Raw genomic sequence first — 25462 nt, 5'->3', positions numbered from 1 at the left:
TTTTGAGCGAAAATCATCAAGTGAGGAAAAACCCAAAACCCAAACACTTACAAACCCCAAGTGATTGAGTATCACTGAAGAGATTGATCCTGCGTGGATCTGACGCTTGTTACCTTTGAAGACTGTGCTTCTTTCAGACGGTTAGGCATCATGGTCTAGAGCATCCAAGAGGAATTGTGGATCGCCGAGTGACCAAATTTGTGAAGGTTCGGAAGTCACCTGAAGACTTACCACGAGTGATTGGACGAGGTCTGTGTGACCTTAGTTCAAGGAGAACACGGTGAGAACTAGGTGTCCTGAGCTGCGTGTTCAGGACTGGGTGTCCGGACTGTGTGTTCTCGAGTTTAAATACCCAGCCGCTTCAACCAGACATACAACTGAGACAGCAGTTGGAACTGGTCTACCAAATCATTGTCTTCACCAAGCTTACTGGTTCTATTCCCTCAACTCGTTCATTTTCTCATAACTGTGTTGTGTGTTTGTTCATATCTGTGTTTAAAGACTTTGACTGAAGACCTTCTCAATTTCCTCAGTTCAATTTCTTCAGTCTGTTTGTCTTAATCCTGTGTTATCCTGTGCTTACGCTTCCTATACTCTGTGCCTGTCTTCATTTCATCATGATGACTATGCTTGTATTCTGTTATGTTTACTTTTGAGTACTTATTCCGCTGCTAGTAGTTCTTCGCTAAGAAATTTCCTCATCGGCAATTTCCTCAGTGAAGAATTTCATAAAAATCGCCTATTCACCCCCCTCTAGTCGATATAACGCATTTTCAGTGCCGGACGTGGACGTGCCTAATCAAGTGCTCGGGTCCCAGGAAGCCCACCACTCTTTCCCTCCCATTGAAGCCAAGCTTGGCGGCCTCAACATCGTCGATTAGCCGCTTGGAGGCGATGTGGAGGCCGATAGTTTCAGCTCCCGGGGCTCACGGTAGCGGAAAATGAGGCGGAGTTTCATTTTATTGGACTCATGGCCAGCCGGAGATGGGGAATGGGCGCCGACTGTCACTTTAGGCTAGGTCTAGAGTCCGGAATAGTTGAAATATTCTAAAAGTAAGGAATTTGCTTCGTTTTAGATGAAAAGCATCCGGTTTTATGTATAAATTATCCACATATGAATGAACATTGTCAGGTTTGTTTGAGTTTGAATCAAATGTGTTCATTTTCGTTAAATTCCATTTAAAATGTAACCGGGCATATACTTTTAATTTTGGACGGCCGGCTTCCGCATCCGTGTCCACAGACAAGTCCCCTCTCCCTACGGTCCGTGGACGGACCCGGGAGAAAATTTAAGGATCATGGTTAGAGATGCGCTTACACTTGTTCGGACAGGATTCCACACGCGGTTGGTTGCAGCCAGCTGCACTACCAGCATAGATGTATATTTTGTTCCAGGACCAGCAGTGCTTAAATGCATATTTTGTGGGACTTACTGGAGTAGTTCAAGTTGATCATTTTCTAGTTTCAAAAAGAAAGTTAATCATTTTGTGGCATGGAATTATTTGGCACTAGAAGAATGCCGCCAACATTTTCTACAATATCGTCAGCGTCACTGTTCTGGCCTAGACCGTGAGATTGAGTAAATTCACCGGTACATACTGTCCGAGGCACTGAATCTTCCTGTTGACTTGTATTCGCTTTTACCATGAAGCAATCTCGCTCGTTTTGCATATTTATTTTTGAGTTGTTACTCGTTTTGTCATAGGAGAGACATCATACTTCATACCAACGAAATGCTCTGCCTCTGCCCCGTGCTGAATCAACCGGACCCAAATCACGCAGCCTCTGAAATTCAGCTGTCGAATCCATTTTATATTTCTCGCAAAAAATCCTTTTTTTACTATTCCGGAGAGAAGAATCCGGCCCTACTACGGCCTGACGGTTTCCTCCCGGACCTGTGATTCCCTTACCAAAACCCGCAGCATCGCGAACCAGCCCGTCTCGGATCCGGAGAAGAGCCACCCCCCTCCCGTCGCCTATAAATACCCCCGCCTTCTTCTCCAACGCACACACCAACAGAGCAACAACCAACAAAGAACAGAGCACCATATCAACTAGCCGTAGCCACACAGAGAGATCGATCGATCGAAGAGCATTGGCTTTAGCCATCGCCTAGCACAGCACACCACCGCACCACCAAGAACACGTCCATACGCACGCATGGCGCGCTGGGCCATCGCCATCCACGGCGGCGCGGGCGTGGACCCCAACCTGCCGGAGCACCGCCAGGAGGAGGCCAAGCGCGTGCTGGCGCGGTGCCTGCAGGTTGGCGTGGACCTGCTACGGGCTGGTGCGACGGCGCTGGACGTCGTGGAGGCCGTGGTGCGCGAGCTGGAGACGGACCCCTGCTTCAACTCCGGTCGCGGCTCCGCGCTCACCCGCGCCGGTACTGTGGAGATGGAGGCCAGCATCATGGACGGCCGCGGCCGCCGCTGCGGCGCTGTGTCCGGCGTGTCGACGGTCCGCAACCCCGTGTCCCTGGCCCGGCGCGTCATGGACAAGTCCCCTCACTCCTACCTCGCCTTCGACGGCGCCGAGGATTTCGCGCGCGAGCAGGTAATTAATCCACCAATTAACGCCGCGATTATTTCTTCTGATATGGAATTAACTTCGTTATTTAATTATATGTTCCATGCATGGCCTCCAACTGGTAAAGAAAGTGACCCAAAACATGCTGCCTATGGCCATCTAGTCAACGGAAATTACTGCACAGTAAATCATTTTTAATTGAAAACACAATCACGTGCGCCTGGCATGGCGGAGCGTGACAGAACGGACGGAGTAGCATGCCATGCAGCCGAAATTTCTCGTGGAAAGGACCCTTGAAAATTGTGGTGTGCTCGACACGTTGTATATGACGTGTTGGGTGCGGCACAACATCTGTCCTGTCCAGCTGAACCTTTTCTGTACGTAGTGTACACAGCACCAACACAGCTGCATGGCACAAAGGCTTGCACGGGGAAGACAGTTCATAGCAGAGACGCATCTTCCTTCGATCCCGCAAGATATTTTTTGAGTAGCTTAGGCTCCGTGTGTAATTTGTTCCATATATCGTATCTTCATGCTTCATTTTGGGTAAGCATGTCATTTATTAGATACAGCAAGACAGAGATAGGTTTTTTCTCTCGCGGGTAAAAGACAGAGTTAGGTTAGCACAACAAGGCAAGCAAACCGACTACCATGGCCGTGATTTTCCTAACAAAATCTCCCCATAGTTTTACCCTCATGTCCCTGGTTTCCTAACAGTTGAAAAGTGGAGAAACACATGGGTCTCTTGGTGACAACAGCCGCCCGGCAACAACCAAAAGCAAACCCTTGTTTTTCCAAGCTCGCCACCAACTTAAACTTGTCTTCCGCTGGTTCTACATAGCCAGCAGCTGCACCAAAGGAATCCATCTTTGTCGCATGCGCCAAAGAAAATGGTTCGCTGCATGTGCACAACTTTCTTTCTTGTGGTCGGCACTATTTCTCATTAAATTAAACAAAGATCACTTGTCAGATCCATGAACCTAGGATGGTTACTGTACCCCTGTTTTTACTTGCATGCTCCCCTGTTTTTGGCGCGAAAACGTGTGCACGGCATCGCCTCCCCCTGTGAACCACTCGCGTCGTGTGGGTGACAGAATCCAGGCCGGATCTCGTGCCCCGCCCATGCCAGCCGCCGCGCCGGGACCAGGCCACTTGCTCCCCGGCCGACGAATCCGTCGTCGACCCCAGACCATCGAGTGACAGCAACTGGATCGTTTCCGTGATTCCCACAGAATCCCTCGCTTTGCCTGCAGATTTCGTGGCTGTGCACTGTGCCGCGCGATCTTTATTTGCATCGAGAGTTAACACATTTTTTGTAGTATTTGAATGTGTTGATCTGATTTGGTTTCCAACTTGATCTGTTTGCAGGGTCTTGAGGTTGTGGACAACAGCTACTTCATCACGGAGGAGAACGTGGGAATGCTCAAGCTCGCCAAGGAGGCCAACAGCATCCTCTTCGACTACCGCATCCCGCTGGCCGGCGCTGACACCTGCAGCGCCCAGGCAGCGGCGGTGGAGAGCCACGGCAGCAACGGCATGGTGATGAACGGGCTGCCCATCAGCATCTACGCGCCGGAGACGGTGGGGTGCGCGGTGGTGGACTCTAACGGCTTCACGGCGGCGGCCACCTCGACCGGTGGTCTGATGAACAAGATGACGGGTCGCATCGGCGACTCGCCGCTCATCGGCGCCGGCACCTACGCGTGTGGGCACTGCGCCGTGTCGTGCACCGGCGAGGGCGAGGCCATCATCCGCTCCACGCTGGCGCGGGACGTGGCCGCCGTCATGGAGTACAAGGGGCTGCCTCTGCAGGAGGCCGTAGACTTCTGCGTCAAGGAGCGGCTCGATGAGGGGTTTGCGGGGCTCATCGCCGTGTCCGGCACCGGCGAGGTGGCCTACGGGTTCAACTGCACCGGCATGTTCAGGGGCTGCGCCACCGAGGACGGTTTCATGGAGGTCGGCATCTGGGAGTGAGCTGAACCGGAGATGTGTCCGCATGTAGTGTGTGTACATACATTTGGCCATCCAGCGGTTGCTATCTGGTTCTAGTCTAGGAATCCTCGGTTATTAGCTGGTTACTTCATAACCATGAGCTACCGGATAATAAATATGTGACCGCCTGTGCACCAGGTGTCTGAAAATAAGTAACATGAGTCACTGCAATTCTAGACCGTCTATCTTCATTCAACGGTTGTAAACAAGACTGACGTTGTTCATCTTCAACCTTTGGCCTCTTCCTCACCAACCCAGGTTTAACACCCCCCCCCCCCCCCCACACGACTTCTGGGCTGTCGCCCCGACATCCCCGCCACATCAAAAACCAACTCCGTAGATCCCTTGCACCCCCACCCTCTAATAATATACTTTCTTCGTTCCAGATTACTCGTCGCAAAAATGGATGCATCTAGAACTAAAATACATCTAGATACATCCATACCTGTGACAAGTAATTCAGAACGAAGAGTGTACTAGATAACTAGTAAGATGCCCGTGCTACGCTACGGGATCACACAAGATTAGGTGGACTTAAGTTATAGTCAGGAACCCCTACATAAAAAGAATATATACCGAGACATGGTCATGAACCTGTATGTTGCTATGGTAATAAAGAAGTATATATACCGAGACATATTAAGGAACCTGTATGATCTTATGAATAATAAAATTATACCAAGACACTGCCTTTACATTGATCAAAGTGATGTTAACTTTCCAATAGATACACATCAAGCACAACCCTAGGCGACACGGGGGGCGACCACGCCGCCTGCCTCCGGCCCTACCACCCCTCGTCCCGTCCCTCCCGCCGACGCTAGGGGTCTTGTCGGGCAAAGCCCGGGCGGTGACGGCAATAGCAGGGGCCTTCTCCCTCGTGTGATGATGGCGAGCTCCCCGGTGGCGGTGACGCGTGGACCGGTGAAGATTCGGCGGGGAGGAGCGGCAGGATCCCGACGACGAGTGCGATCCAACGGTGACAGTGGAGGCACAGCCTCCCCGCGGCGGAGGCGCCCCTGTTGTGGTGGCCGAGAGCTTGGGTCTCGCGTGGCCCAGATGGGCTTGGGCGGGCTGGTGGTTCGGGGGCGCGACTATAGGCAAGTGCGGTGGGCCTGACGATGCCGATTGCTAGGCACCGTGGTGGTGTCGGCAGCGAGCCAGGCGGCGGCCGACTGGATCCTCACCGTCCAGCCCCCAACAATGATTGGTGGTGGCCCATGTGCACGGTTTTTGATGGAGGTTCTTATAGCAGATCCGGGTGAAAACCCTGATCTCGGCTAGTTGTGAAGATAAATGGCAGAAACTAATATATCTAAATAACATACATACTATAGTTTGAAAACACAATTATGAATGGTTCCAGGAAAAACAAGAATGAAGTAGAAGTGTTTAACAGAATGATTTGCTAAATATGCACGAGAAAAATGAATCTGCCTACAACACTACGATGAAGAAAAGAAATACTCTAGACATAACTCACACAGCTAGTTCCACTTAATTAGTTATATACATTAGTCATCTATCAGGATCAGGCCATAGAATCATTTGTTACCCTTCTTGCTCAAACATATATGCCAACAATATTACTTATGGGGTTTTCTCTTCATTTATCTGCTCACCTAAAAAGACATTAGACAACCACTATTGTTGGCGTCGACGATGTCGTATGCTGGTGAAGATGTGGTCGCAGCAGATCGTGGTGCAGCAGCTCGACTGGATCAATGCACACTGGTAGGCGCTATCTTCAAGGAGATTCACGCCCTCGCCGTGGTTCACGAGTTAAACAGCGGCTCTCATCCAAGATACAATGATCTCATATCTCCTGTTGTGCACTCAAGAGGAGATGAACCGGCAGGTTCTCACCAACGTAGCTCTCTCTATGCCAAGGTTCAGATGTATGTGGAGGAACACCAGATGAGATTGATGCAGAGGACCTACCATACATGGCTTTGTATATAGACTCATCCTTAACACTTAACAAGAAGATCTTATCTCTTGGCCAGCAAGTTTCAAAGCTATCAAGCTCAATTCGTTGGCCAAAATATTAGGACATATTTGAGTCCTTATGTAGCACGTACAGCTGAAAGCAAAGCGATTCAAACAACCAAAGCCATAACAAAAAATGAATAGAGGATCATGTTGAGAGGCATCCCATCAGAACAATCGCAGAAGATATACCTGTCCAGCTAGCCAACAAAAACAGAGGATACAATCTCAACGAATAACAACCAAAATTTACAAGAAGTTCCTTTGTAACTTTCTTCAGAAAAAGGAACACTGAAAGCCTGAAGAAAACTAACACTGGAACAAGCTTGAACATTACTGAATTCCAACAACTACTGCATACAAATCGTCTGTGTTATATTCAGAAAAAGGAAAATAAGCTGAGTCTGTAGAGGGTATGTAGTATATTTAAACGAAGCAAAAAAGAACATCCCTTGCAATATATTTTGTACCAAGCAAAGAAACAGAATGTACATACACGCACATAAAAATTGTACTGGACCTCTTGTAACTTTCTAACATCAACCAGGTTTCTGCCAGAAAAAGATGTCGATCACACACAACAAGGAAATAACTATTTGGGGTCTGACCTGAAATTTGGATTTGGAGCTACCAAACAAAGGAGAGGCGTCGATGACAAAGAGACCTGTTATAGGTGTCATCCAAAAAAAAATTAGTAGAGGGAGTAAGAAAGAGAATTACCAAAAAATAATTCAAACACACATATACATTTTCTTTACAAAAATATCATAAACACTAAAGTAAGTATCTAAGTTATTTCCCTGAAAGCCTTCTGCACAAACTTCAGAACCATACATGAGAAGCAATTTCACATGACTTACCCTAGTTAGATATATTGAATTTTTACAGCCACCAAAATGTACTTGATTCATACCTTGGACTGCACACTGAGAACTTTTTTGTAGACCATTTCTTTGTAAATTTTGTAATGGAGTTGGAGTGGTCTTCCTTTTGCTTATTTGGGACAGTTGAGCTCGTGGGTAGTGCTCCAGATGCAAACGGCATAGAGGTCCTGGGGAGCAGCTCATACTCGAATTAGACGGACGTGGAGCGCGTCCATGGGAAGGAGGTGAAGCTGGTGGGCGCCGGCGCTGCTGCATGAGAGCCATTGCTGAATCAGGGGGCGGACGATGCCGGTGACGTACTTGCCGATGTCGGCGCCGGATGAGATGCGGTAGGGGGAGATGGCGGGCGGAGGGGCTTCTGCATCAAAGATGGAGACAGAAGAGGTGTCGCCGACCTCGGGGACAGACGGCGCCGGCGGCGTACATGCCGACATCGGCATCGAAGGAGACAGGGTAGGGGGAAGAAGAGATAACAGGCAGGAGGGGGAAGGAGGAGGTGGAGGTGGCATGAGTGGTGGGGCTGCTGCCGAAGAGGAATTGGGGTAGCGGCCGGCGCCGGCGGCGTGTGAGCGACAGCGGCAGTTGGCCAGTTCCACTGTGTTCTCCCATCTTCGAGAAGGATCGAATGCCTCTAGTTTCCTGGGTGAGGTGGGGATCGATGGAGCAGGACATAGAGGATAAGGGTTTTTTTTGCAAATGTGAAGTGGGGCTGCCTCCCATGCGTCGGATACAGATCCTAAGGTCGAAAATTATAGATGACAGACACACCATCATCACCAACTCAGAATTTTATAGGAGTAGAGATGTGGCCATGACTTCAACCTAATATAGATTTCCGGCGATCTTCGATGAGCTCCATCATGGTGCAAAAAATAACTAACGCATGAAATTTTTTTAGACACCTGAGAAATAGCAAAATCTAGTAAATATAAATATATCATGGAAATCATTATTGCTAAGTTTCAATTAAAACTTGGAGTACACCGACTGCTAAATGTTCTATTTTTAGGGAGGTTATCAAATGACTCAATCATCAATTCATCATCTCTAATTATACACATGCATGTATTAGAAAAACCCTCTTCTCCCTAGCGCACGTATCCCTCTAGTCGTATGGGTGCATGTACTAGCAGACAAAAGGTGATGGCATATGAGATTGTTCTTATTTTAAAATTTTGAGGGACAATCGCATTTTTGCCCTTAACGAGAACTTACCTATAAGGTTTGCTCTTACTTTTTCACTCTACTTAGTTTTGCCCTTATATTTGTCTAATAGGTTGCCCGAATGCCTTCTGTCACCGTGTCGTTCGGTCAAAGGCATTTGGCCTAAAATGACCTTCGAAGCTGGCACAGGCACAATGTTCCTCACATGTGGGACCCGTCGGGAGAAAACAAAACAAATTAAACATGACCCATATCTCTCCCTTACACATGGGACCCATCAGAAAAACATAACGTAATGAACATGGCCCTTCTCTCTCGCTTACATGTGGGTCCCACACCACAAAATGAAAAAATCACCTCTCCGTCTCACCCTATCTTAGTCCCGACGCCATGGGCAACCTTGATGCCATGGACCTCCGGCGAGCCCCTCTAGTGAGTCTCTCAGGTGGCCACGGGTGCCACCTTGGTCAACCTCCTCCTCTTCACCCTCCTCAACGTCGGTCAACCTCCTCCGGAGCCGTGCAAAATCATCATCAAGAGCCACCAGAGCCGTGCAACGCACGCCGCAATTTGACCACCTCGATCAACATCCTTCGGAGCCCTGAACAATCGTCACCGAGAGCCACCAGAGCCGTGCGTCGCGCGCCCAATTCAACTACGTCGGTCAACCTCCCTCCATTTCACCCATGATATCTTTGCCTCCCTTGTGCTCCTACTCCTTTGCCATCGCGGTGCCAAGAGCATGTCCTCCGTCATCTTTTCAAAGGAACACGTGGCCAACCTCATTCCTGATTCAAATTACCATGCTTGACAGCCATACCTCGAAGTCTGGAGCAACCATACAGAACTAATTGAGTTGGGCTGCTCAAACCGACAACATGGCCTCCGTCTTCTCCGCCTTAGGTGAAGCCCTGCACCGCCTCAATCTCCTTCGTCTTCTCCCCCTTAGGTGAAGCCCTGCACCGCCTCAATCTCCTTCGTCTTCTCCCCCTTAGGTACTCGCTTAAGTTGTGAGATAACTTTCACATTACAATGAAGGGTAATTTTCTAGGTGGGCACAAAGACGCATATTTGCACTATTAGACTTGTTCCCAAAATAATAAAATCAACCATGAATATAGAAACAAAAGCCAATTCTCAAGAATACTTGCTCCCATTGGATAACGCTACATTCATCACAACCATCACACACTCATGCTCTCTATTTGTTCTTGTAATCATTTATTAAATGCACCTAAAATTGTCTTTCTCTTGCCAAGTAATTTATTTATCTCCTTGAAACGCTTATAAATTAGTTTTAGAGAGTCTAGGTAAAGCATACACACTTGAGACAGTAGAAAACCTACCTTTAGCTCCAACAGGTATTGACACTCACATAGTTCCACATCCACATTGGAGAGTGCTACAGCAGCTCTCTGCATTTGGGGATTATCACTGGGACATGCTCCACGACAACAATCAACTGCTCCACGTCTGGCCCCTCGCGCTTTCGCGGGGCAATCCTCAGCATTAACCCGGGGAGGATCTTGGCTTTGGGAGGGTTTTTGGTCGTCCCACTTTTGGCCTTGCCATACCTTTGTTCACCGAGGACCGTTTGTTCCCCGGTGGCATACTTGTTTGCCAAGTCAAAAACCTCTCGGGCCCTACTGGGAAACTTGCATCCGATCCTGTGGGTCATCCCAAGGAAGTGGAGACCGGTGGAGAACACATAGATGACCTTTGGTTCATGCACCTCAACGAGCGAGTTCTTTACTCGAGTGAACCGCTTGATGTAGTCCGGATAGTATGCTACGACATGTTTAGATAAGAACATACCAAAAGTTCACAAATGCCTTCTTGTTGTAATCCTTTTTTAGAGATTATTGACATAAGTTCTGGTTTCAATAAGAATCTTTGTTGTTATTCTTTATTTCATTGTGCTCAATTTGACTTACTTTGATTGGTTGCCAAACATATCCGTCCTCATCACCGGGAAAAGAATGCGAAGCATTTTTTCCCCTTTGCTTTCATGGCTAGGGCAAACTCGTCCCGCTCCCCTCCGCCTGCTGGTCTGTTTAGTAGTTTATGTTACATTTTTTTGTCTTCGCAGGTGTGGCGCTCGGGCGGTTGGCAACACTTTTTTCCCTTCAAGTTTGTCTTCCGGTCGCTGCCTCCCCTCGAGTTCGTCCATCCGACTGTTGTCGACAGAGCTCCAACATAGATTCTTGTCCTCTCTTTGCGGTGGCGAGGTTAGGATTTCTTGTCGTCGTATGGGCGCAATAGCTAGACTTTATGTTAGGTGAAAACCTACGTTTGAACCAAGTTGGCTATAATCGACAATTGCGATGTTTTTGCATCGTTACCTTGTTGAAGACACTGCTCGGATATGCTCGAATTGGTTCTTCACGGTGAAAGCCTTGAATCTGACCTTGGTGGTTGGATCTAGTGGCGACAGTGTTTGAGCGTCGCTCCCTTCATGAGGGCGTTGCTGTTGAAGAACCTTGTTCTCCTTGTGATGTCATGAGATAATTGGTGCGGATATGGCCATAGTTGTAGATTGTCGATCGCAGATTTGATAGCTTCAGGTTTTTTCCTCGCTTGGGCATTGCTTCGGTCGCATATGAATTTGATATTTGCCAGCATGTTTTTATGTGTGTGTGTGTTGGGGTTGGTTGTGTGCATCCTAATTATGCAGAGGTCGGATGTGTGCTTTTTTTTTTTACGGAAAAAATTTCCAATCTATTTATCTTCAATCATGGTAGTACAACGAACGCTAGAAATAATAAAAATTACATCCAGATCCGTAGACCACCTAGCGACGACTACAAACACTGAAGCGAGTCGAAGGCGCACCGCTCCCTCGCTGGATCAGGGCAAACCTTGTTGTCGTAGACAGCCGGGAAATCGTCGTGCTAAGGCCCCATAGAACCAACGCACCAGAACAACAACCGTCGCGGATGAAGACTGTAGATCAAAAGGATCCAACCCGAAGACACATGAACGAAGATGAACGACAAACAAATCCGAGCAAACCCAACAAAGACAGATCCACCAGAGACACACCTCCACACGCCCACCGATGATGCTAGACGCATCACCGGGACGGGGGCTAGGTGGGGTGACCTTTATTCCATCTTTAGAGGGCCGCCGTCGTCTTGCCTTCCTGAGCAGGACACAAATCCTAACAAAGCTCGAAATAAGAACTAAAAACGGAGCCCTCCCACCGGAGACGGGACAGACCTGCGCCGGCGCCAGCGGGAGGCAGAAAACCTTAGCTTTTGGGTGTGTGCTCATTGTGTTTGTATCTTTTTTATGTTTCATTTTGAGCCAATAAAATCCACCCTTTATTAAAAAAGATGCTTCATATCTATTCAAGGTTCAACGAGGACAATTGTGGTTTTAAGTGTTGGTCCTTAGGGCATGTACGTGAACGGAGACTTTTCTAACTATCATCGATAAGGTCAACCCTGTTCCGCTAGGGGAACAACGCCTTCGACGCGTCGGCGACTTGTTCTGGCGTCGGTAGTGATCATTCAATGGTGTATGAACCTTGATGTGATTTTTAATATGTATGAGGTGCTTTATATTTGATGAACTTTTATAATAGATCCTATTCTTGGGGAAAAAGAAATCCATCCTCATATTTCTCGCTTCACTAGTCATCATCATCATTGACATAAAGAAAAATACGAAGCGTGTTAGTGTAACACAGGGTTGACAGATTGCAAATCGAGTTCCAACATCCTCATCCTCAGCCGTGTCATCTCTCTCCCGTGACGCCTCCTCCGCCTCCAAAACCCGATCGGACCGACGAGTCACCGTTCCAGATAGGCCGCACGGAAGCAAGCAGGCTGGGGTTTAACATGCGCGCATTGCCATTGTTGAGCTGGACCCCAAATCTGCTTCATGCTCATCTGTGATGTCATAAGGCAGCTGGTCAGAACGCGGAGGTCCATCTGAACCCAATTACCCAAAGCTTAGCTTCTTGCTTAGTTGACCTAACAGAATAGACTAGCACTAACATGCATGTGCGATCGGACCTGGCTAGTTAAGCTCCTCCTGGACACGGTTGACATTTTCGCAGCGGACAAAATCTTCATCTGATGGATGTCAGCTAGTCTCGCCATGCATGCATGACCGGTCTGGAGCCAATCCATGTTGCCCTAGCCAAGTGCAAATTGAGATGTGGTACTCTCAAGAAGTAATGTTATTTCCAGATTAAGCTTATCTGCCGCACCGCCATTGGTCAATGGGTGAGCTAGCATGCTTAGCAGCAGCCAAATAATAACACAAGACTCGTCAAAACATTCTGTCCATTTTCCGCGTGCCGATAACCATGGACTTTGGTCGGGTTCATACAGCATTGACCGTTATATATTTGCCACTTCCTGACGTGTATTATGCCCTCGTTATAAATGCGGCGCCCTCCTTTACTTGATGATCACAAACTCGAATGAGAAGTGTGATCACAAACTCGGCCATTAATTATGTGATCACTACCTTCAAAACACACGGAACAGGGCATGAGTATACTTCACGAGACATCTACAATTTTTGCCGCGCTGCTCTCACGAGAAACTACCAGAAAGTTCTACGTGGGGACTGGGGTACTGTTTTTTCTTTTCTTAGAAAGTGCTGGATCTACGATCAGATATTTTCACGTTGCAGACCCTGATGGCCTGATGAGCAGCACATGATAGCACTGCAGATTCTTTGCACACACTGGATCCAGTAGATTTACCAAGCCGTACATACACAGTACTGGATCCAGTAGATCCAAAGCGACTGACAGGATCGGCCATTGCCAGCTGCAACACCACCGAAAAACTGGTATGCCGACGAGGGAGGGGGATCTCGGCGCCACCGGCCGCAACCACGCGACCTTCCTCGGCAACCGCGCGCGCCTGCAGGTACAGGTCCACCACCAACGGCAGCAACAAGCCTTCCGCTGAAAGGTAGGGGAATCTCGCTTGAATTCTGGCCGGTCCCGGCCGGCCGACCGGCCGATCGATGGAGCCGACGGCCGACGACGCCGGGCCACGGACAGCCGTTGGTTTGCCTCCAGCTGCGCGTGCGCGTCATGTGCCGTGCGTGCATGCATGTGCGATCGATTAAAAAAGAAAAGTGTCCAGCACTAGCTCCTTGTCTGCCCGCTCTCCAGTTCGTTCAGCGAATCCCGAGGCGGAGGGTTGCCTAGCTTGGCGTAGGATCGTGGTGTCTTTCGGCGCCTGCCGCAATTTTAGCACGGCCGACGGAGGGTGACACGATCGACCGAAGTGGAACCCTAACGGCACACACAAGCTGTTGCTTAATAACAACCCACCACATTACATCGTCTCAAGTTGTTTGTTTAGGGCATGTACAATGCTGCTATGTTAGGAGTGTCACGTAGGATAAATGATGAGGTGGAGGAAAGAAAACTTGTAAGAAAAGGCTTGTCTTCTCTTATTTAAGATAAGACAAAAGATGATCTCTTAGCATAATTTGTCTCACCATATTTTAAGGAATTGCTAGTTATTGAAGATAAGGTTAAGATATAACCCATTATAGACATACTTTTTTGTCATCTCTAAATTAAATGCAAGACTTAAGATAAGACTATCTTATCAACCATTGTACATGCACTTATGGGTTGGTCAAATTGTTTGTTTAACTGGTCGGCCATGTGCCCAGTTGTAGCATAGCACAGAGGGTGCTCCGGTCCATGGCAGGTAAGAGCACCTGCAACCTAGTACACCAAACCCGTCTCAAACGTCCGGATGAACGGTCTAATCACTGACCGGTCACGAAATTTTAACCCAGATGGGTGTTTCAAACAGGCCTCAAGCGTCTGGGTTGATCCGCTCCCTTAATATGCAACCCAAATATGAGACGTCCGGACACGTCCGTCACGTCGGACCCGACGCGACTCCAAAGCACCGGCTCAACGGATGCTCGGATCCTCTAGGGTGGGATTATCGCGGTTTAGGCAGCCTTCAAATCTCTCCTTCCCCATCTCTAGTCTCCGGTCAGGCGGAGTATGAGTCCCACTGGGACTGGAGTGCCCACCATGGGAACGAGAGGATAAGGGCCGCCGAGGCCCGACTCGCTGTCGTCAAGGCCGCCATGGCTGATCTTTTTCACCATGGTTAAACATGTCAAATTTTGATAGTCGTGTGGTGCTAGTGTTGTAGTAGCCGAACGATGTGTGTAATACATCGATGTAGTTGCATGATTTTGTATGAATTTGGTAAGTGAGATGCCCGATTGTGAGAAGGCAAATTTAAGACTTGACCGGCCAGTGTCCGTGAACGCGCCTCGACGCGTCCGCTGATGTTTGAGGGGTCTGATTTACCAAGTCCGGGCTGTAGATGCTCTAAGAGCATCTCCACTAGGCCCCCCAACAGCCCTCCCAAGAGGCCTTTTTCATTGTCGGCGCGCGTTTTTCCTCCCAGTCAAGCCCCCGGAAGCTCAAAAAGCACCGGATTTCGCCGAAATTACGGCCGGCGGTCACAACACAAACCCAGAAAGCTGTGGTGCAGCTGGGGGCGCCGGTGCTCTCTTTCGCATGCATCGACCCACTTGCCCGCCCTTTCTCTCTCCTCACTCATCTCCTTTCTCTTTTTTCTTTTTCCTCTCTCCTTTCTCCTCTCCTTTTCCTTCCATCACCAACCAGGCTACCACACACAGCCCGAGCGGGGAGGGGCACGCATGGCCGGGGCGGGGCTCGCGCTCGCGCGGCCGGAGCGGAGCATGGCCCGGGCGGGGCTCGCGTGCACGCGGTCGGAGTGGGCCGTCTCCGCCCGCGCACTCCACGGCGCCCTCACCGGGCGGTTGAGCTCCAGCTCCACGGCATGGCCGAGGACGAGGACGTCCACGGGATCTCCGGCCTGGCCGTGGCGCTGCTCGCCCTGGCCGGCGTCCTGCTGCTGCTCCTGGGCCCCGGCGCGAAGAGGCCGGCGCGCGCCTTGGCTGCGTCCTCGTCCTCCTTCCGGCTCGCTGCTCGCTGCCATCGAGGTCGAGCTGGAGGACAGGGAGCAGACGGGACGGCCTGGGCGGCGAGCGTGAGGCCGCGGGAGGGCGCGGCCTGCGAGCGCGCGGCCGCGGCCTAGGCGGCGAGCGCGGCCGCGGGCGTGGCCTGCGAGCGGGAGGGCGTGGCCGGCGCGCGCGCGGCTGCGGACCGGACGGCCTGGGTGGCTGCGGAGAAGACGTGGCTCCTCCTCTCCGTCTCCTTGCTGGCCAACACCAACTTCCCGCTCTCCATGGCCGACCTCCTCCCGTTCCTCGTCGCCACGCTCACCGCCGCTGACGTCCCGGCCGACACAAGGCTGGCGTGCCTCGCCGCGCTCTGCAACCTCTCCGCCAAGCTCGAGCACGTCCGGGCCGTGGTCAACAGCGGCGCCGTGCGCGCGCTCCTGGCGCTCTCCCTGATGGAGCGGACGGAGACCACGGCAGCGGAGTCGGCCCCCGCTTCTCGCCAACACTGCTCCTGGGGGCGCAACGAGTGGATAAATTCCCGCCCCCAGACCAAAGTTCTCGCCGGCAGCCTCTCAGGAGGCGAAAAAAATGCCTCAGGCTCAACGGCTGGAGATGCTCTAAATGACAGCAGCATTCTGTTGATGGGTCGGCCAAGTTGTTTGTTTAACTGGTCGACCTCGTGCGGTCGTGCAGTGGCCATGACCAATTCGTTTGGAAGTTGCGCATAAAATTAGGGTAATACGTACAGCAGCTGTCTTGTTTGTATTTTGTCCGCAGATCTTGCGCGCAGCATGGAACTCTTAAAAAAACAGGTTTTGTACTGTCATTGCTCCTAAAATAAAACTAACAATACTGCCGTCTTCTGTATTTCTGTTTAAATTAAACTACAAGTAGTGCCGTCTTCTGTCGTCTCCCATGTTTTAAAGTACTGACTATGAAAACAAGACTGAATCAGCCTGCGTGCACAAGTCGGTGTTGCTCAGTGCACCTGTCCATTTGCTACTCCCGCGCAGGCTCCAGTACTACTTGAACATATGCACGTGCATGCTTGCGAGTCTGGATGGAACCAACTCAGCCTAGGGCATTCTCTTTTTCATGATTTTTAATTTCAGCTTATCACATTGGTCCTGTTTGGATTTATGGGTTAGAGTTAATTTAAGTTAGTTTGGACTCAACTAATCTAAAAATATGCAAACAGGAGGGTTAGTTTGGGTCTAACCCACTCAATAAAACTAACCCATCCAAGAGGTGTTTATTTGAATTAGTTCTTCTCAGGACCATTAAAAAACATATTTTTCTCTCGCTCTTTCCATAGCAGATCCCTCTTCACTTCCTCGAAACTTCTCGTCCTCTCTCTCCCTCCCTCTCGCACCGTCCGTAAAGGCATCTCGCCGTATCCGTGCTTCATCTAACCCTACCATCCAAACATCTCTTTAGTTAGAGTTAGATCAGAATTAGTTCAGAGTTGAAATCTAATTCTAACCTCTAACTGAGTTAGAGTATTTAAACAGGGCCGTTGAATACAATACTATGTGGGACGGGATGCATAGCGGCCGTTTGTCTTGTCTCTTTCCTCCGGAGAATTAGGATCTAGAAAAAAGTAGTGCACGGCGCTTGGCTTAACTACTGTAGTGTACTGAATGACAACACCAAGCTATTTTTCTTTGGAAGAAAGTATGAGTGCTAAGAGCATCTTCGACAGCCGCCCAACACGTGGCATGCTAAAAAGCAGTTTGCAGCGTGTTCATCATCTGAAAAAACGCGGCGGGAAGCGCTGAATCCAGCAGTCACGCTAAAATTTAGCACGCGCATAACTCCAGCAGCCGTACTAAAATGCAGCACGCGCACGTAGCTCCAGCAGCCGAACATCGCGTACATATTTTTAAATAAAAACGATACTAAGTAAAAATTCATAGATAAAAACGATACACAGATATTTTACATAGTTTCACACAATAGATGGATAAAACTACGGTCCAACGACATAAAAAAAACTATTAGATAGTGCAATGCAACTACAACCTACTCCCAGTCGTCATCATTGTCATCCTCGATGGTCTGGTCCGAAGTATCAAGCCACATGTCGTCCCAACGAGGATCATTAACCGAAAAGATCGACTGCCCACCATTTTCCACAATCTCGCACTGCGATAATGCCAGCGCCTTCCGCCGACGCCGGTCTAACCGTTCCGCGCGGCGCTTTGCCGTCTGCCCCGCCCAGTAGGCTTGCTCGTGACGGCGTCCTCCGGGTGACGCCGGCGCCACTCCGCCATGGCCCGCTCGTCCTCCTCGGCGATGAGGAGGCGGCGCTGCCGCTCAGCGTGCTCCGCACGGTCTTGGGCCGTGATAAGACGAGGCGGAGGGGCGACGTCCAGCGCCTGCTGGAACGTGTAGACGTCCTGGAAGTTCATCTGCGGGCGTGGCCTGTCTAGGCGCCACGCCGCCGCGTCGTACGCGCGGGCGGCCTCGTGCGCCATCTGGAAGGTGCCGAGGCCGAGCCGGACATCGCCGGACCAGATCTCCGAGTAGTACCAACCGTTGGGGCGTTGGCGGACGCCGCGGTAGCCCGACGCTCCTCGGTGACGCGGCGGCATGATGGCGCGTCGGTGGCGGGGCGCTGGAGCGGCGAGGAAGCAACGAGGAAGTGGTGGAGGCGCGCGTGGCAGCAAAAGAGGAAGAGAGAGTGTGGAATACCCGCGTGGCGAGCGCCGCAATTTAAAGGCGCGCGGAAGCGGTGCGCCAAAAATAGCGCGCGAGTTGCTGCCTTTTCCCCCCTGCGCGCTAGTTTCCCGCCAACGCTGGAGCGCGCGAAAATGTCCCACCCGTGCTAAAAACACAGTTTACCACGCGTGCGCCTTTTGGCGCGGCTGTTGGAGATGCTCTAAACATAATGCGCCCAACAGCCGTCCAATGCACGGCGTACTAAAAGCAGTTTGCAGCGCGCTCATCGCCTGAAAAAACGCGCCGGGCAGCGCTGGCTCCAGCAGTCGCGCTAAAATTTAGCGCGCGCGTAGCTCCAGCAGCCACGCTAAAATAGAGCACGCGTGCGTAGCTCCAGCAGCCAAACATCGCGTACATATTTTTAAATAAGAAACGATACTAAATAAAAAATCATAGATAAAAACGATACATAGATATTTTACATAGTTTCACAAAATAGATAGGTAAAACTACGGTCGAACGACATAAAAAAACTACTAGACAGTGCAATGCAACTACAACCTACTTCTAGTCGTCATCGTCATCATCATTGTCATCCTTGATGGTCTGGTCCGAGGTATTGAGCCACATGTCGTCCCAACGAGAATCATTAGCCGAAAAGATCGACTGCCCACCATTTTCAACAATCTCGCACTGCGATAACGCCAGGGCCTTCCGCCGAAGCATGTCCAACCGTTCCGCGTGGCGCTTTGCCGTCTGCCCCGTCCAGTAGGCTTGCTCGTCAGCGATGTCCTCCGGGTGGCGCCGACGCCACTCCGCCATGGCCCGCTCGTCCTTCTCGGCGATGAGGAGGCGGCGCTGCCGCCCAGCGTGCTCCGCATGGTCTTGGTCCGTGATAAGACGAGGCGGAGGGGCGATGTCCAGCGCCTGTCGGAGCGTGTAAACGTCCTGAAAGTTCATCTGCGGGCGTGGCCTGTCTAGGCGCCACGCCGCCGCGTCGTACGCGCGGTCGGCCTCGTGCGCCGTCTGGAAGGTGCCGAGGCTGAGCCGAACGTCGCCGGACCGGATCTTCGAGTAGTACCAGCCGTTGGGGCGCTGGCGGACGCCGCGGTAGCCCGACGCTCCTCGGTGGCGCGGCGACATGGTGGCGCGTCGGTGGCGGGGCGCTGGAGCGGCGAGGAAGTAATGAGGAAGCGGGGGAGGTGCGTGTGGCAGCGGAAGAGGAAGAGAGTGTTTGGAATAGACACGTGGTGAGTGCCGCAATTTAAAGGCGCGCCGGAAGCGGAGCGTCAAAAATAACGCGCGAGCTGCTGCCTTTTCCCGCGCGCTAATTTCCCGCCAACGCTGGAGTGCGCGAAAACGTCTCACGCACGCTAAAAATTTAGTATACCCCGCGCGCGTCTTTTGACACGGCTGTTGGAGATGTGTGAACATAATGCGCCACCTGCTTAGTTGCCAGAGCGTGTTTGCATCATTGTATCCAGGGAACTTGGAGATTTGAGGCAACAGTAGCTAGTTTCTTGTGGTGCAACTGCAACCAAGTGTTCCTACGTAAATGTTTTGGTAAATTTCGGTTTGGATCTCCGGCTGGCTCCTGGAGGTTGTCAACAGCCACCTGACTGCACCCTCCAACCGGCCTCTCCATTGGACGCCGCTAGGGGCCGTGCCTGCCTGCGCGTGGAGGTCCGTCCGTCCGGCGGCGGGCACCACTTGTCCTGGCCCACATCCCACACGCCAGCCTCCACAAACACCGGTCCCAGGCCGAAAAAAGGCACACCAGCTTGTGCCCGCAAGCCGCCCGCTGCGCCTCAGGTGCTCGCATGTATACCACCACCCACCAGCTCAATGTACGACACGACGATTCCTTCAGGTCCAGGCCGCCATGGAAAAATGCTCCAAGCAAGATTCGGATCTCCCAGGGCCCAGGAGAACGACGCCTTTGTTGGACAGATCCTGCGTGCGCGTGGAAATGGACAGACCGGCATCTTGCCGTTCACGCCGTACGACGCATGCCACACGCGGGGATTCCGGCAGGATAAGCAAACGGTCCAGGGCCGGCCCTTTGTTTCGGAAGGCCCTCGGCGAACTCGACAACATGGCTTCTCTAAGTCCTAAGATCATATATGTATGTGTTTGCGTGATATATATATATATATATATATATATATAAAACTTTATTTGCATAATACTAAAAGTAAACTTTCAACCACACATCTTTAGTTTGAAATTTGACTACAATAGTTGTTGGACAATGCAAAATAAAACAAACATGACATGATTATCTCAAATAGGAAACAAATTTATTTGCTCCTCTGTATACTTTCACAATCTTCATTGACCTTAACATCTGAATTTTCATGCTCGGGATTAGTTCCTTGTCTATGTTCTTCACTGACATCAACAATACTTGAAGATGTAAAATACTTTGTCAAACAACCCTTCAGTGGTTGAATTTTCAATGTATTTCTTTCTTTCTTTTTTTTCAGCACCCGACAAATGCTTCTTAGGCAACATGGCATGCTAATGTCCTAATATTACGAAGCAAAGAGTAGACAGCGAATTAGAAATTTATAGATCCGATGATCAGAACCCTAGACATGTACACAGAATGACAAAATACTATGAAAGATTGAATTAGAAAATTGTACATAAAAAATTAGATACTTCATGGGATGAATAGTTTAATATGCATACTAAGGAAACTACTGAAATTGAGGATGGATGAATGGATCAGGAACATCCGAACATGGATATTGGATACGGACCTGCGTTCGCATACATATGTATTGCCGTATTGCTGGCAGGCCGAGTTGTCGGATTGCTGCGTGCCGCGGCGGCAACGAGCGGTTGAGGCACCGAGCGAGGAACGAAGGAGCGACGGGCTGATGAGACGACGAAGAAGAACCGACAAGCGACGAATGGGAAAAGTCAGATTTTTTTTATTTTTGAGAAGAAAGGAGAAGCCAGACATTTCGATTGATTTGTTTCACACGTACGCGTGCATCGAGCGGCTGTGACTTGCATGCGCGACGCTTCGCTACGCATTACCAGGCGATCCGATGGGCTGAGCCCATCTTGTTTTTTCTCTCTCATAATTTTTCCCTTGTCTATTTTTTTGCTGGGCTATACTATATGTGTATTACATCATGGGCCCCCCTCCGGCCTGGGCCCTGGGCCGTCGCCCCTCTGCCCATGCCCCAGGGCCGGCCCTGAAATGGTCCCGGCCAACCTGGAGTGGAGAGGAGACGTTGAGAGCAACTGGAATAGGCCAACCCAAAGGGACGGCATATTTGTTCGTTTTTTGTCCGTTTGGATCAGCCGTCCGTTCGGCGTTCGTTCAGTTTTGCATTTGGGTCGACAGTGCGTCCAACGCATCGACTCATTTCATGTCCGCACTTAACTTAAAAAAAAGACCCGCGACCGATCATGCCAGCGGCCATGACTCCTGCCGGCAGGCACCATGCCAGCGCCAATATACAATGCCGGCTTCAAAAAATATCACCTCAGTTCATGCTGGCCCACTCTCCAGCTGGCCGGCATACATGCCAACACACAAAAAAGGGTGGGACTTGAGTTCGACCACGCCATCGCGGCCCCGTGGTCATGCCAGCACACAAGCCGGCATACAAATAAGGAAGGCGCTCGCGGCCACGTGATCACTCGTCGGTGAACTTGAGCATGTTGGCCTGCATCTTCTCGAACCATGCCCTCTTCCTTGGCTGGCTGTTGAGATCCACCTTCATGATCTCCATCCCGGTCATCATGCTCACGAGCGCCACTTTTTTCGCCTTGGTCTTGGCGTTGACGGCCTCGATCTATAACTCTTGGCTTGCTTCTCCGCCTCCATCTCAAGCTGCTTGACGTGCATCTCCGCGTTCATCTCAAGCCTCCTCCTTTGGATCTCCATGAAGGTGTGTTGGGGAACGTAGCAGAAATTCAAAATTTTCCTACGTGTCACCAAGATCTATCTATGGAGAAACCAGCAACGAGGGGAAGGAGAGTGCATCTACATACCCTTGTAGATCGCTATACGGAAGCGTTCAAGAGAACGGGTTGAAGGAGTCGTACTCGTCGTGATCCAAATCACCGGAGATCGTAGTGCCGAACGGACGGCACCTCCGCGTTCAACACACGTACAGCCCGGTGACGTCTCCCATGCCTTGATCCAGCAAGGAGAGAGGGAGAGGTTGAGGAAGACTCCATCCAGCAGCAGCACAATGGCGTGGTGGTGGTGAAGGAGCGTGGTACTCCAGCAGGGCTTCGCCAAGCACCGCAAGAGACGAGGAGGGAGAGGGGTAGGGCTGCGCCAAGAAGGAGATTGAATCCGTGTCTCTGGCAGCCCAAAACCTCAAGTATATATAGGGGGAGGGGAGGGGCTGCGCCCCCACCTAGGTTTCCACCCCTAGGGGTGGCGGCCAGCCCTAGATCCCATCTAGGGGGGCGGCCAAGGGGGGTGGGAGAGAGGGAGGCACACCACTAGGTGGGCCTTAGGCATATCTAAGCCTAGGGTTTGCCCCCTTCCACTCTCCCTTGCGCCTTGGGCCTTGGTGGGGGAGCGCACCAACCCACCTGGGGCTGGTCCCCTCCCACACTTGGCCCATGCAGCCCTTCGGGGCTGGTGGCCCCACTTGGTGGACCCCCGGGACCCTCCCGGTGGTCCCGGTACGTTACCGATAAACCCCGAAACTTTTCCGGCGACCAAAACAGGACTTCCAATATATAAATCTTTACCTCCGGACCATTCCGGAACTCCTCGTGACGTCCGGGATCTCATCTGGGACTCCGAACAACATTCGGTAACCACGTATATCTATTCCCTATAACCCTAGCGTCATCGAACCTTAAGTGTGTAGACCCTACGGGTTTGGGAACCATGCAGACATGACCGAGACGTTCTCCGGTCAATAACCAACATCGGGATCTGGATACCCATGTTGGTTCCCACATGTTCCACGATGATCTCATCGGATGAACCACGATGTCGAGGATTCGATCAATCCCGTATACAATTCCCTTTGTCTAGCGGTACGATACTTGCCCGAGATTCGATTGTCGGTATCCCGATACCTTGTTCAATCTCGTTACCGGCAAGTCTCTTTACTCGTTCCATAACACATCATCCCGTGATCAACTCCTTGATCACATTGTGCACATTATGATGATGTCCTATCGAGTGGGCCTAGAGATACCTCTCCGTCACACGGAGTGACAAATCCCAGTCTCGATTCGTGCCAACCCAACAGACACTTTCGGAGATACCCGTAGTGCACCTTTATAGTCACCCAATTACGTTGTGACGTTTGGCACACCCAAAGTATTCCTACGGTATCCGGGAGTTGCACAATCTCATGGTCTAAGGAAATGATACTTGACATTAGAAAAGCTTTAGCATGCGAACTACACGATCTTGTGCTATGCTTAGGATTGGGTCTTGTCCATCACATCATTCTCCTAATGATGTGATCCTGTCATCAACGACATCCAATGTCCATGGTCAGGAAACCGTAACCATCTATTGATCAACGAGCTAGTCAACTACAGGCTTACTAGGGACATGGTGTTGTCTATGTATCCACACATGTATGTGAGTTTCCTATCAATACAATTCTAGCATGGATAATAAACGATTATAATGAACAAGTAAAATATAATAATAATCAATTTATTATTGCCTCTAGGGCATATTTCCAACAAGGTGTTCATTTGCTCTTCTTTGAAATGCCGGCGCTCCTCCTCCCTCGAGTCCTTCTTGTTCATCATGCCCTCCACACTTGCGATCAAGGTGTTGGATGCTGCATCCCGCTTGGCCTTCTTCTTGGAGTTGGTCTTCCCCCGCGGCCGTGCCGACTCGCCCTCCCCAACCTCTTCCACGGCTTGCTTCCCCCCACGCGACTTAAGGGCGGCATATTGCGTCTTGAACTTCTCCTCGTCCTTGATGACCCGAAAGCAATGAGAGAGGTTGAAGCACTTGCCATTGTGTTGGACCTTGGATGCATCCAAAGCTTGAAATGCCTACAAAATGTGTTGCATGGGCAAATGATATGCAAATGGGCATAAGAGGGCGGCATATGCACTTGATATCCAAGTATATGGGCAAGTGATATGCAAATGAGCATGCAAGCATGAACTTGATGACACAAAAGAGGGCGGCTTGCGGGCATACGATGTCTTGCATGCCGATTCCGCTCACGGGGCGGGCCTTGATGCTCTCAAGAGTGGCACAAAACTTGTTGCACTCTTGTTGGATGACCCTTCATCACTTGGAAATGGACACCCGCCCGCGCGTGCTCACAATTTGGTAAGGCGGAAACTTTTTGCGCTCATGAAACTCCCGGTGGACACGAATCCAAAAGGTTGAATGCTTTTGTTCGGCGCCCGTCTTGGGGTCTTGTCCAATGTCTCGCCAACACTTGCAAAGAAGCTTGTCCTCGGCAGCCGTGTATGCCTTCGTGCGCTTGCTCTTGCGCTTCGGCTTAGGACCGGTGGCTTGGTTGGCGAGCTCGTCCTCGAACAAAGGCTCCACTTCGATGTCGCACTCGTCCTCTTCCGCTTGCCCGTAGTCGTCCGGGAACTCGTGGTCGAGTGGGAAGCCGTCCAGGTCCATGCCGACCTGATCACACATGAAGGCCGCTTGATCGGGATCATAGCCAGCGGCCGGCGTGAACGCCCCGCGGCCGTCCTGGCTTTGTGTATCGTCGGGATCGTAGCCAAGGGCCGGCGCACCGCCCTCGAAGATGAGGTTCTGCATGTAGTCCTCATCGCCGGCGGCCGGCATTTCGTCGAACAGGTTGCGGGCGTCCGGTAGCACATCGGCCGGCGTCTGTCGCACGCGTTTCCTCGCGCCTCCAGATGACGATCCACCGGCCACCGGGGTGCCGTTGAGGTCGATGGGCGCGAGTGCAGGTGTGGAAGGCGCGACCACGCTCACGTCGGGCAAGGACTCCTCAGAGAGGCGGGAGGCCTGTGGGTACACGTGGAAGCCGGGCATCGGGTTGCAAGCCGACGCGCGGGGCGAGACGGGTAGCACCATCCGAGGAAACGCCGATGAGCCGGTATTGACCGCGGCGACAACGGCGTTGAGGAGGCTGTGCTGGCTAGGGTTTAACCCTAGCATGTAGAGCGCCTCCCTCGTTGCCGCCGCGACGCGGGCCGTGGTGACCTCCTGATGCGCGGCGGCGGCGACGACAGTAGCGGCGACGTCTTCATCCCTCACATCCGCGGCGTTCCTTCGGACCTTCCTCTTGGCCGACTCCCTCGCCCGCTGTTCGGACGTCTGATACGCCCATTTTGCATCATGCTTTTATATC

The 25462-nt window shown here is 51.1% G+C and overlaps 3 protein-coding genes, 1 long non-coding RNA gene and 1 pseudogene across 4 annotated transcripts; 1 reads left to right on the top strand and 4 right to left on the bottom strand.

Moving 5' to 3' along the window:
- The first annotated feature begins 1999 nt into the window (after positions 1-1999).
- On the top strand, positions 2000-4704 carry LOC125540024 (probable isoaspartyl peptidase/L-asparaginase 2). Its single transcript, XM_048703593.1, has 2 exons — positions 2000-2556; positions 3898-4704. Exons 1-2 carry the CDS (start codon positions 2161-2163, stop codon positions 4501-4503), a joined length of 1002 nt encoding a protein of 333 aa, XP_048559550.1. The 5' UTR covers positions 2000-2160; the 3' UTR covers positions 4504-4704.
- A 1292-nt stretch (positions 4705-5996) lies between these two features.
- Positions 5997-8028, bottom strand: LOC125540025. The gene is made up of 2 exons (XR_007297142.1): positions 7424-8028; positions 5997-7174 (listed from the first exon to the last, which is right to left on the bottom strand). It is a non-coding gene; the product is annotated as an uncharacterized LOC125540025 (long non-coding RNA).
- A 9488-nt stretch (positions 8029-17516) lies between these two features.
- Positions 17517-18563, bottom strand: LOC125538112 (annotated as a pseudogene).
- Positions 18564-18722: 159 nt separating this feature from the next.
- Positions 18723-24330, bottom strand: LOC125538111. The gene is made up of 3 exons (XM_048701415.1): positions 24319-24330; positions 23828-24167; positions 18723-19321 (listed from the first exon to the last, which is right to left on the bottom strand). Exons 1-3 carry the CDS (start codon positions 24328-24330, stop codon positions 18723-18725), a joined length of 951 nt encoding a protein of 316 aa, XP_048557372.1.
- Positions 24331-24411: 81 nt separating this feature from the next.
- LOC125538110 lies at positions 24412-25143 on the bottom strand. Its single transcript, XM_048701414.1, has one exon. It carries the CDS (start codon positions 25141-25143, stop codon positions 24412-24414), a length of 732 nt encoding a protein of 243 aa, XP_048557371.1.
- Positions 25144-25462: the final 319 nt, after the last annotated feature.

This window comes from Triticum urartu, chromosome 2 (assembly GCF_003073215.2).
Source record: "Triticum urartu cultivar G1812 chromosome 2, Tu2.1, whole genome shotgun sequence".
In the NCBI taxonomy this organism is placed as follows: domain Eukaryota; kingdom Viridiplantae; phylum Streptophyta; class Magnoliopsida; order Poales; family Poaceae; genus Triticum; species Triticum urartu.
Note: the sequence above shows the minus strand (reverse complement) of the source record. Positions and strands in the feature narration are given on the sequence as shown.

What these genes read in the sequence shown, in the direction of transcription:
- LOC125540024 (XM_048703593.1), top strand. Translation starts at nt 2,161, where the DNA reads ATGGCGCGCTGGGCCATCGCCATCCACGGCGGCGCGGGCGTGGACCCC. An exon ending in AGGATTTCGCGCGCGAGCAG is followed by an intron (nt 2,557 to 3,897) that starts GTAATTAATCCA and finishes ATCTGTTTGCAG; the next exon opens with GGTCTTGAGGTTGTGGACAA.
- LOC125538111 (XM_048701415.1), bottom strand. An exon ending in GTTGGAAATATGCCCTAGAG is followed by an intron (nt 19,322 to 23,827) that starts GCAATAATAAAT and finishes TCGCCGCTCCAG; the next exon opens with CGCCCCGCCACCGACGCGCC.
- LOC125538110 (XM_048701414.1), bottom strand. Translation starts at nt 25,143, where the DNA reads ATGCCCGGCTTCCACGTGTACCCACAGGCCTCCCGCCTCTCTGAGGAG.